The sequence below is a fragment of the Strix uralensis genome, chromosome 1 (genome assembly GCF_047716275.1).
Source record: "Strix uralensis isolate ZFMK-TIS-50842 chromosome 1, bStrUra1, whole genome shotgun sequence".
Lineage (NCBI taxonomy): Eukaryota > Metazoa > Chordata > Aves > Strigiformes > Strigidae > Strix > Strix uralensis.
Window position 1 is genome coordinate 92,630,751 of NC_133972.1, and position 12,555 is coordinate 92,643,305.

General features: G+C 44.0%; 1 protein-coding gene across 1 annotated transcript in view; it reads right to left on the reverse strand.

Annotated features, from left to right (window-relative positions):
* FBXL7 (F-box and leucine rich repeat protein 7) overlaps positions 1-6,669 on the reverse strand; it is a 197,057-nt gene extending 190,388 nt beyond the window's left edge. The window contains exons 1-2 of the mRNA XM_074874011.1: positions 6,457-6,669; positions 6,028-6,421 (exon numbers count right to left, since the gene is read on the reverse strand). Coding sequence (XP_074730112.1) covers positions 6,028-6,064 — 37 coding nt within the window. The 5' untranslated portion in view covers positions 6,065-6,421; positions 6,457-6,669. The remainder of the gene's footprint in view (positions 1-6,027; positions 6,422-6,456) is intronic.
* Positions 6,670-12,555: the final 5,886 nt, after the last annotated feature.

Here is a 12,555-nt window from a genome sequence, read left to right on the forward strand (position 1 = left end):
TGCCCTCACAAGGAAGGTGCTCCAGCCCCCAGTCATCTTTGTGGTCCTCCTCTGGACTTGCTCGAGCAGGTCCACGTCCTCCGTATATTGGGGGCCCCAGAGCTGGACACAGTACTCCAGGTGGGATCTCATGAGAGCAGAGGAGAGGGGGAGAATCACCTCCCTCAACTTGGTGACTACATTTCTCTCGATGCAGCCCAGGATATGGTTGGCTTTCTGGGCTGTGAGTGCACATTGCTGGCGCATAGTCAGTTTTCCATCCACCAGTACCCCCAAGTCCTTCTCCTCAGGGCTGCTCTCAATCCACTCATCGCCCAGCCTGTATTTGTGCATGGGATTGCCTTGACCCAACTGCAGGACCTTGCACTTGGCCTTGTTGAACTTCATGAGGTTTACACAGGCCCACCTCTCAAGGTCCCTCTGAATGACATCTAGCTAAAGTAGGGAAAGAAAAAAAAAAAAAAAAAGACTTCTCCAAGAACAGCAAGACATATTATCTCAACAGAACACCTGGGAAAGGATCAGAACTGGAAGACAGACAGCAGTAAAAACTATATGCTAAACTTCACATTTAACACGTCAGATAGTAATGTGTAAATGCAACTCAGACATCAAAACAAAGTGGGAATAAACTGAACAGCCGATAAGCCATTTAGCCCTAACTTGATGAGACTCTTCACTTGATTCTGGAAATCTTGGAGGGGGGGGGGGAACCAACAAAAAAAAAAAAAAAAACCACAGAATCAAAGACTGCCCTGGCTTTTGAAGATGTAGTGCATAGAGAAGATACCCTGGAGGAAGGAAGGGGGGGTATCACAATTTTGTAATTACATAATTCAATAAGAGCTAATTTACTGTCTTTCCCATTCCCTTACGCTCATTAAGATAGCCTATGAGGCTCCACAGATTCTAACCACCAGTATAAACAATTGACAAGCTATTCTGATTTGATTTTTTAAACTAAATAGCTTACCCATCTCTAATACTTTTTCTGTAATGCAAGACCACCGCATTATACTGCTTTTCACACCTGACATAAGCACTGCTTGGGAGGTTAATCCACCAATGCTTTGCAGGGAAACAAATCCTAACAGATGCAAAAATCTGTAGGTCCTGAACTAACAGAACTTTTGGAGTCAAAAGATTTCCATACACAATGCCTGATGCATCAGAACATTTGCCATCACTAGATTAACAGAGATCTAGTTTGAAATCAAAGGTGCCATTCAAAAGGAGCTAATGTGTCCAACAGCAACTTCAAGAAAGAGGACACAAGTATGAAATCTTAGGTCTGTAAAGCAGGCCTGAACCATTTCTCCTGAGGAAGGGATTTAAGAGAGTAACCTATTCCAGAATGAACACAGACTGACCTATTTCACCACAGTGCTACATAGTGGCAATCCCTAGAAAGCTTCAGCTACCATACACCATCATCATGGTTAAAGCCATCTTTGTGAACCATGTTGCCTGTGCTTTGTGGCAACTGTATCCCGTGTCATAGGCAGGTTTCTGCACTGGCACTGACACTAGCAGGACACTTGGATCTATACAGGAATTCTTCCTCCAAGTGGTTTGTGAACAGAAGATGCCACAGATAAAAATCTGGAGAAGGAACATTTTTCAAAACCAGAGATGAGTTAAAGTTATTCCTAAATAGTTTCCATTTAAGTCTTCCAAATCAAATATTCAAATTCAGAAAGAAAAAAAAAATTACTTTGTCAGCAAGGTTACAATTTGGAAAGGATATTGATTTCCTTACCTAAGCTGCCATTTCATCTGTTTCTCCCTTGCCATCCTCTGTTCTCCACAGCACCAGGCTCCCGTGTCCTATCAAGTCTTTCATGATATATTTTAGCTGATCAGCCAGAGCTGCTGCACACTGTCACCAACCCTCTCTAGACCAGCTTCTGGAAGAAGGTGGTGCAAGGAGATATCCAATGGAAGTTTTATCAACAACTGTGCCCATCTGGACAGCTGACTCATTAAAAAGACATCCCTTAATAAGGTCTGAACACTGGTGTTGTCAAAATGTTGTACCATTATTTAGTTGCTCTCAAATTTGACTGGTTCTGGAGTCTCGCAATGTAATAAAGAAGTCACTTGGGCAGAACACAAGTGTTGAAAAGTTATGATTATTTTGCAAAGCAGCCATTCCACCTCAGTGCCACAGCTTCCTTTTCTACGTAAGAACACAGATCGCTCCTCCAGCTCATGTCACAGCACCAATTTCCTTATAAAACAGAAGCCTGTGATTTTGAAGTCCTCCCCTTGTGGATGCAATGTTGCCTCAGGTGGTAAGAGGGACAGCATTCAGTCACCTTTTCCCAGAGAAAAAAGGGAGATGTTAGCTGCTCCCCCCTCCAACAGCAGGCTCCATAGCCAGTGCCCACCTAGCCTTGTGCCCAGCACACATAAGGTTATTCTGCACTGAACTATTATAGAAACAGTGTCCAGAGTAGGAACAGCAACTGCCTAGGTGTCTAATCAACTCAGCAATACTTCAAGGGTGATATACTTCAGCTGAGCCTCCTCATCTGTAACAATGATTCATGTCTTCTGTCGGCTGCAATTCTCTTCAGCAATACCTTTTAATAAAGGTCCTTAAACAAAAAAGAAAAAAAATAAAGGGTTTTGATACCTTCTCCAGCAGGCTGCTCCTTCTGCTATCAGACATGAGGTAGGCATGACTATGACTCCTCTTATTTAAAAAAGAAATCAATGACAGAAAGGTGAATGATTTATCCCTAAAGCAGGAAAGTGAAGGACAATAAGCACTCTTGGTGAGGTAACTGACAATACATTTCCACTGCATAGGTGCCAGCCTTACAAGAACGGCTCCACGATCAAATGGATTTCTTGCCCCAGTAATCTATTACTTCAGTCATGCTATTCAAACATGACTGCTGGAACACATTCAGAAAGATTAACTTCAGCTTTAACATTTCAGTCAGGATCTACTGCACACTATGATATGCCTGAAATCTCAAGCTCCATATTCTTCTAGGTAAACAAGCTTTCAGAAATCATCTCCCTTATAGAAACATTTTAAAAGGCCAAATGAAAACTAGGAAAATAAACTTGTATTCAATAATCTACTTCTAAGAAGAGGTAAATTCTTGTAGACAAAATTTGGTATGTTATAATTTTATTTTATTTTTTATAATGACTGTTGTGTTCACATCCCATCTTCATGGCATATTTCAGAGAAGCAATTTTATTCACATTTAAGCTTCATTTTGAGCAAGTTTTAGCCTATCTTAGAAAACTAAACTTATGGAAAATAGATATACTCATTAAAGGTGTCAGGAATTATTCACCAGGCTCTGTAAACAAACTAATTTAGACTCCTCAAACATCTAGCTCTCCTGTCCATCTTGACATTACAATTGTACCTTCCAATAAAATTCTATTCAATAAAGCCTTGGAGAAGCAATAAATGAATAAAAAAGGTAGTACAGTGTAGTTTATGCTATTAGTCACAAATGGTTAGGACACCTGCCTAAGATCATTACATACACAGTATATATGTGAATGTCAAAAAATTATCTAGTACTAATAAGTGTAACAATGTAACAATCCATGCAAAATGTAATTTCCTATTAATAAAGGTTATGTAGTGTTTTAGAAGTGGTATCTTGAGCAGGAGTTATTCTTGCCCTAATGTATCTCTTCAGCTTTGAGATGAGAAGCAATTCAGGCAAATTCCTGAGGTTCCACAGCTTCACAGCAGATGGGAAGACTGCGTGAAAAACAACAGCCATTTTAAAAGTAATTTGTGTTGTCTTTCTGAAATCTCACCTAAGATACTAGCAAGCAGCAAATGAGAAAACAGCATTCAAGAAGTTCAGCAAACAAAGGTACTTTTCTCCACCCCTAAAATGGCATACTGTACACAGCGCAACACCAGTCTACAAAGCCAACTATGCCAAAAACTATGTACCACATACCTAACCACCTATGCCACTCTATGAACTTCAAGCCAGATATTCAGGTTGCTCTTAAAGCACACAGCCATTGAATGTTTCCTCTGAGTGCTACCCCTCCACCCGGGACCTTAGTCACATACTATTAAAAAGCAACTTTTTATGGTAATTAGCAGTTCAACTGTGAAAGGCACCAAAAGACCCAGTAGCTTATGAAAAAAACAACTCCCTTTATCAGATTTAGATTTGTTCTCCTCTGCATCACCCAGAAAGAAAGTAGCAAACAAGAGCTTCTCTAGGTTTCACAGTAATTGATGATGCATAGAAGCTGCCAGGAAACCCAGATCCACGAGCATACTAACGATGTGTGGGACGAGTTACCTAAATTGAAAGATCAAAGTTTTGGCCATGACATTTGGGGATTTTTTAAATTTATTTTTGTTTTATTTTATTTTTAAACCAGTATTCTACCTATTTCTCAATCCAGGTAATGGTCTGTACTGCAAAGATTAATTTACCACATATGGTCCACATTCCCAGCATCCAACCTCCCCTCTGAATGGAAGGAAGAAGTGAATTAGTTAGGAATATCCTAGTTGCACCAATCCTCCTCTTCCTCACAGTTCCTATCAGGTAGTGCTGGAACAGTAAATCTCCACTGAGGACTGCGGAAGACTTGGTGTCCATCACATTCCTTCCCCAAAGCGTTCCTCTGAACTCACAGGAAAGCTCAGGGGTGCAGCCATGCCTTCTTATCATCGAGCTAAACACCCCTCAGCAACATGCTTTTTTGCAAGTGACCAGAACTATCAACACTGACACTTTCAACTCTGGGGACAAACTAGGATTTCCCCTTTCAGGAGAAAACCAAAGAGGCTTTGATTGCAACTTCCAGGTTCACCCCATTTATGCCGAAGTTATTTTAGTGACAGTATCAACAACAGCGAGAATACCTCTAGCTTAAAGCTTCTGACTTCAAGTCTTCCAAAAGCAGAGCTCAATTGGCAATAAGTGAAAGGAACTGCAGGATCTGTTTGAGAAGTGGTGTTTTTCCCCTTTCCTTTTGACAATCTTCATGCATATTTTGGATGTGAGAGAGGTGTATTCTTTGGCAGTTGCCTTCTGAACTCCCAAAGAATCGAGCAGACCCACAGGACCATCTCCTTCGCTCCACCCACAAACCCTCAACAACAACAACAAAAAAAAAAGGGGGGGGGGGGGAGAAATATAGTGATCTTATATGGTCGCCCAGTACTATGAGGGGGAGGCACGTATCCTATATGGCTGCATAAAGACTATGAGGGCAACACATATACAAGACAACTAAAAGTTAAAGAAAGCTTAAAACTAGCTGGCAGGAAGACAAACTTTCTGTACTTGCCATTGGTTTGCCTGACACCAGCTGACTGTTCCAGTAGTCCTCCACACCAGCAGCAAAGCAGCTGAAATTCATCCCTGATGCAACTCCAGCGAGACTAATAGGTTTCCACAAGAATGAATCAGGCCCTGTATATCTAAAACCAAACCCACTAAAGTTTCACTCAAGCGAAATTGCAGGAGTACAATCTATGGATAACAGCTGGAGAACATTAACTCTCCCCTCCTTTCCTGGGGTTAATTTCTTTTTTTTTCTTTTTCTGTTCAGACAGGAAGCAGTCATATACCATACTGCATAATATAAGGAGCTTGGGATAGGAAGACAAGTAGAAAAAGATTACAAAGAGCGCTCTAAAAGTTTTTAGCGAAGTTATGCTGCTGTAACCCCTGAGCTGCCCCCAACGTTTGAAGCCACGCCGCTGCCTCTACATCATGACTTGAGACAGCAGTTACCACCCACCTATTAAAAAAGAAAAAACAAAAAACACACCACAACGACATAATTAAGGGTATTTTAAAGGTCTCAGCGCAGCAGGAGCCCGAGGGCCGTGTCCTGGTTCCCAGCGGGGGTCACCCCGGCCCGGGGGGGGGGGGGGGCGGGCGAGAGGCGCCGCGGCGGGGGACCCGCCGCGGCGCCTCTCGCCCGCCCGCCCGCCCCCCCCCCCTCCCCGGGCCGGGGTGACCCCCGCTGCTACCCCAGCACCCCTCTTCCCCCCCGTCGACTCACCCTCGCTGCCGTACTGCTTGCCATTGTTCGCGCCCATCCTGCCGGCTTCATGCTCGCCGCCGCCTCCCCCCGCCGCCGCGCAGCATCTCTACCGCGGGGCGCTGAGCGACCGCGGGTGATGATGATGATGGAGAGGAGCTGGGGTGCGGTGAGGGGGTGGGAAGGAGATACACCCCTCCACACCCCCCTCCCAGAAGAGTTTTCACGGCGACATGTCCAAAGCAGCCTCGCAACTTCCTCCGCTTCTTCTCGGGTGACCGATACCCTCCCTTCCCCTCCAAAAAAAAAAAAAAAAAAAAAAAAAATAGAGGGAAAGAATAAGAAATGGATGGGATGTATCGGGACGCCTTCCCAGCCCCGGTTTCCAGCCGGGGTGTCAGGGCAGGGGAGGCGGCTCCAGTTATAATCCACAAGCAGGACGGGCGGGACGGCCCCCGGGCGCAGGCTCCGCGGCCGGCGCAGGGGCTCCTCCGGTCCTTCAGCGCTGCTCCGCCTTCCTCCTCCTCCTCGCAGCCCCACTACTGCCGCCGCCTCCCCTGGGAAGCCGCCGCCAGCCACTTGTTGCCCGGGGAAGGAGGAAGGGGAGAGCCGCCGCCACCGACTTTTTGTTAGCGGCAGGCGCCTCCTCCCGGCGCCCAGCACCGCCGGGCCGGGAGGAGGGATGAAGGGAGGGAGGGAGGGAGGGATGGAGATCCGACAGCCGGCCCCGGCCTTTAAAGACACAGCGCACGCCCCGGCGGCTCCCCGTGGCCCCCCGCCTCCCCCAGTGTCGCCCCCCCCCCCCCGCGGCGGTGCCCCAGCGCAGCGCCCCGGGGCCGCCCAGCCCGGCCGCCCTCCTCCTGGCCGGCCTCTGCCCCAGCCCCGCCGCCCTCCCCAGCTCGCCCCCGGCCGTGCCCCGTTGCCGGGACCTCCCCGGGCTGCCCGGCCGAGCCCCGGAGGCCGCCGTGAAGGCAGCGGGCGCTGGGGAGGGAAGGTCCTCGCTGCTCTCAAGGAGCATCCAGGGCGGGACTGGGAGGTGTTTGCCCGGGTGTCGTTCCCATGGTTGGGCACCTTCGTGGCACCCTCCAACCCTGCGCAGTTTTCAGAAGTTGCCAGAAAGTCACCGTGTGTACAAGGAAGCCACGCAGGCGGTCTGTTGGCGGGTTGTTCCCCCCTTGTCTGGAGTTTGAGCTGTTTTCTCCGTTGCAAATAGTCTTCCCACAAACCCTCCACTTCAGTGAATCACTCCTGGCCTTTGTCACCACATGGAAGAAAAAGACCAACTGTTTAAACATCCCCAAATTAGTTCTTCAAGTATTCTACAGGGCTGGTGCTTTGCGATGAGATGTTTCTATCTAATTCAGCTTTCTTAAAAAACAGCTGCTGCTGCTTCTTCTTTCACCCCAAAAGACAGACTCTTTAACTCTCAAGACCACAGGGGTTGGCAGGAAATCAGAAGCAATATGTACCCATTCAGCTCAAACCTTAGGGCTGTTATTACAAACTCTGATAGGGTCTCACCTACCATGACCAATGATGTCATCTAACAGAACATTACATACCTGAAACAGTCGAGTATGCTCAACGGCGTAAGGGACGGCACTGATGGGGTAAGGGCCCTCCCCTAGGGCAGCCCACCCTAACAACAAAATTGGGAATCACAGTTTTCACTATCGTGGGGGCATCTGCAGTGCCTCTGCCTGGCAAAAGGGGCTGGATAACAGGAGATGCTCTCGAATGGATGTAAGGGTAAAGGGCTGTGTGTGAACAGGTTAATACCCGAAACTGGCGGTCCTGAGAGTATGCTTGCCCCCAAAGGGCTAACACTAAAACAACAATAACAACAGCAATGAAGTTTGCTCAAGAAAACTATTACACAGATTAAGTGGTAATCAGGGGTTAACAAGAGATTTTTGGAAAATAGTCAGATTGAAAAGAAGTAAAAAAGAAGGATGCGATAGACACCAGTCCAACCTGGTTTGACACTGCCAAAAGTCGCTCAGCTGACATCTCACTTCTGCCTTGGCCTGGAGGCACTGGCTCTCTGCCTGGTGGCAGTTCAGGGTTGCAACAAGCAGGGACCTGCACCCCAGGTGTGTGTGGGTATTTGTGCCACATACATTAGCATAGGGAGCAGCACAGGTACATGTAACTACACCTAAAATGTGGGTTACACAGGTACCTGCAGGAGGTGTGTGAGAATAGGGGGACCCACACTCTCAGAAGAGAGGTATTTGTTTGCAACCTACACAGCCTCAGGGGTGGCGTGCCCACAGGCATGCATGCGTGAGCCTCAGACTCTTTAGGATTAGTTATAGAAGGGTCTTTAGAAGTTTATAGCTGTTTACTAACATTTTGCAAGTATCTACTATTGTGGTTTATGTGTTGTATTGCTGGTACTGATCCTCAGCATACAGCTCACTGATTGCCAGGTCATTACATGTCCTTATTAAAAAGACAAAACCACTTTAATCCTGATTTGATTTAAACCATGAGTTGCGCAGTTTTCCCTGCACCACACTATGATCTTATGTATGAAAAAGCCTGTCTTCCTAAATATATCACAACATATGCAAGACAATCACCACAACTACAGATAATTCTAAGCAAATTACATCTTTGTCAACAAATGCAAATGGCATATGAAACTGCAGAGGCAAAAGCATCAACACTGACAGCACTACAAGGGAAGTTTCTAAAACCTGACATTTTCGGGACAGGAGGTTAACTTATAAGGAAAAAATGTGCATTTTCATTAAGAGGTGGACTAATTACCTGAAGCTGAAAAGCATACCAGCAGCACAGATGACTGACAAGTAATTAGGCAACATTAGTTAGGCTCTAATCCCATCAGATACTGGTCATGAGTGCTTCTCCTTGTGAAAACGTTTTGGCCCTGGTTCAAGATGACAACACACATCCTTCAATCCTCTTAAGAAAATACGTTTTTCTGGGGTCAGATGCATCAAATGACCATCTTAGATTTTTCAAAAGAAAAAATGAATTAGTCTAAAAATACAGTTTTCTGTAATCAAAGGTTAATTTCTAACCACTGATATTAAACAACCTTTGTACTCCACCAAGGCAGGCAGGCTTTGACACAAGTGTCTGCTTTTAACATCCTCTATTTTCTTTTTGAGGTTTACCTGTTCAGGGGTTGGGCGAGAAGAAATCTGCTTGTAGGGTTTGAAAAACCCTTGCCCAAACACTTGCTAGGTACTCACCTTGGAGAATAGGATGTTAAAAAAAGAAGCTGGGGCTTTCTGGGGTACAGCAGCCTACCTCTGTCACTCAGGCCCTCACCTCTGACTCAGTGGTGGGCAGCTGTGGCTGCTACACCCAGCCGTACCATCCTCCCCCCATCAGATACTGTGGGGCAGTGACGGTCCCCAGCTGTGGGAGAGCGCACGCAGGCTGAAACCAACACGTGTCCATGCTGCATGTGCAGCCCAGCTGTGCTTAATCTTAGCCTGAAATACAGTGAAGGGAGTAACCACTGCAAACAACTGCCTACCAACCTCTCAGCTCCTCATGTCACGTCGTGTTCTGTGCATCCTGTGGTGCTCAACCACCTGAAAGTTTTCCTGTGTGGGTCATAGTGCCAGCAAGGCCAGTGATCCCACTTCTAACTCCTAGAAGGTTCTTCATTTGTTGCAGCAGCCTTTCTTGCATATAGGAGAGAAATTTCTTAGACCGATTGGAAACATAATCCCACAGAGACCCAATTGCATAGCTGTAAATAAATAATTTTACATGATTCGGAAAGAACAGAGCCTCCATGAGAAGGAGTACAGCAGTTTCCCTCCAAACTCAAAATCTGATGCACTACAACTAAAATGAATCCCTTTGCCAAGGAGTAATTTTGCTCATCAAGAATAGCATAGACTGGTGCTTCGTGAGCCTTGAAGTTCAGTTGTCGAGGGAGACCTGTAAAGAATAATGACATTAGACAAACAAGTTACCAGTCTGTCAAGTTTATGACATAAATGCCAGAAATATTCCAACATGACCAGAACCAAAAGGAAAGGAAAATAACCACACAAAAAAGAAAAAAATAAAACAACAGAAAAAAAAGCCTAGAGGGAAAAGAACATCTTGCTTTAGGAGATCTGAATTCAGCTTTCAGATGAAGGACTGAATACTTCTGCTACACATCCCATTACACTCTTTCTAGAGGAGAATGAGATGGAGGGCACATGGAGAAGCAGTAAAGTACCAAACTCATTTTTGTACAAAGACATAAAATTCTCAGCAGAAATGTATTCATCACAAATGAAACTACTGACAATGGGTAACCATTTTGTGCAAGGCAGTTAGGACAGTCAATCTTGGAGCTTCGTAAGCCCAAAAGCATCAACATGAACAGAGAAGTTGGGAAATGGTAGTTCAAAGAGGACCTACAAGTTTCAACTAGGACTGAGTCATCTTATAGTGCTTCAGTATTTACCAAATGCTTGGTTCATTGTGGGATTCACTGTGGGAGTCTGGGAGGCCTATTATGCCTAGCCATATGGTTTGGGACTTAGTACCATTATGTACTGTGGATGGGACCTAAGGAGATATTTTCTTTTAACAGTTTCAGAGATGTTTCATTCATTCTTGGAAAAGTTATGTAGTGGTCTTTTTCTTCTTTTTTTTTTTTTTTCCCTTGTCTTCCAGTTGGTTAGTACTTTATACATTGAGACTATTCAACTTGAACTACAAACATAGTACATTTATATATAAATACAAAGGACTGGTAGGAGTCTCTTGGCTGTGACTGAGCTAAGCTGCCCGAATCACATCATATAATTCTTAGTGAAAGTGTTTACAATAACGCTTTAAGATACCTTAGCCTTCAAAATGGTGCAAAGAGTGTTAAAACACATCAGTTCTGCCATCTCTTCAACGATCCAAAGGAGATTAAGTGCTTTCTCTAAGGACAAGCATCATTTTCGGGTTTGTTGCCTCTTAATATAAGTAGTATGAGCCCACCTAAGAGAGGAGGAGATGGAGTACTATCACCTACTGGTTTTTCAAGACTGGGAAAGATTCATTGTTAAAGGGGATGTGCCTTCCTATATTGTTGTTTTCCTCCTTCATGGGGAGACATCAATGCATTTTTCTTAGACTTGTATCCTGTCCCAGTGAGAGGAACTTAGAAATTATTAGGACTGAGGAAGAACAAGCTATGGGCCAAAATGTTTCTATTTGGATGTGTTGCTACAATCGTTCCTGGGAGTGTTTGCATTACATCTCTATCCATTATGGGCCTCCCTCTGTGGTGCATTACATGTCTCATGAAGCACCATTTTTTCTATTCCATGAACAAAGCCACAGTGATTTTGGAAGAAGTAGCCAAACAAAGGGTTCTGGATAAAGAAAATAAATAAATAAATTTGAAAGCAACTGAACTATTTCCATAAGGCATCATCACAGCAATTCCAAGACTAAATATTTTGGCTCTGGAATTTTTGCCACAGTTGTTCTTGGTGGGTTTTTTTCCTTAGTTTTAGTCTAAGCTTTCCTCTTTGAAAAAAAATAAACAAAAAATCGAAAACTTCCAGCTACTTCCAACTAGCTTTATGTCGAACTTCAGTTTAAAAGCCATTTGTATCCCAGGCTTTCAAATTCCAGCAACAAAACTAAGACTAGTTTCCTATCTGCTATAGGAAGCTTTGATTTTTCATACTTGAGACATTTTAAGCATTTGTTTTCACACTTTATATTTAAACAAAATTATGAAAAAAATTAGTATCCTTTTAAAGACAGCAGAAGCCAAGTAATATTTTTCTAATTAATTCTACTTTTACATCACCGTGTTCATATGGCTGCATATATTTTGTGAACACTCCACGATAATATCTGTGTTGACTGCTTTTGGGCATTCTAAAGTGAAAAAGAATCCAAAAGAAATTTGACTAATATGTTGCTGGCAACTTAGAGCAATTATCAAAAGCATATTGTTTTATTAACTACAGAATGATCCATTAATACTACCTACCTCCTAAAGGAAAAAAAAATCTAGATTATCTTCATAATTATAGATAAAAATTATGGCCTCACCACCATATGATCTGAGAATGTGTGCCATTTTATCATCAGTAGCCTTAGTATAATTATGAATGATGGCTAAAAAGCTGCAGGATCTAAGACAGCTCAGATGATTGTATTTTAAGTGGTAGCTTTTATTAGAGTCTGTTCTGCTGACTGAGAATTCTCACAGCATCCCCTTGCATGAGGTCAGGCTGCTCCAGCCAAGCAAAGGCTCTGGTCTCACAATGACTTCAATAGGTCTGGTTAAAATACATTAAATCAAGGTGGTGCTCAAATTCTAGGACACTTTTGACTTTAGTTTGTCTTATGACAGGTGCTGATGTAATCACAGAACAGATGAAGTACAGGCAGTTCCATCAAATAAAGATCCAGTTTTATTCTAAACTTCTTTCAGATGTTCAACTCATCAAATCTTAAACAAAAAGTTTTTAACCAACCTGAGACTTTAAGACATTTTTCCTGATTTCTTTTCAGTTTCACAGGAGAAAATCTTCACTTGGACTTGATTTTTCC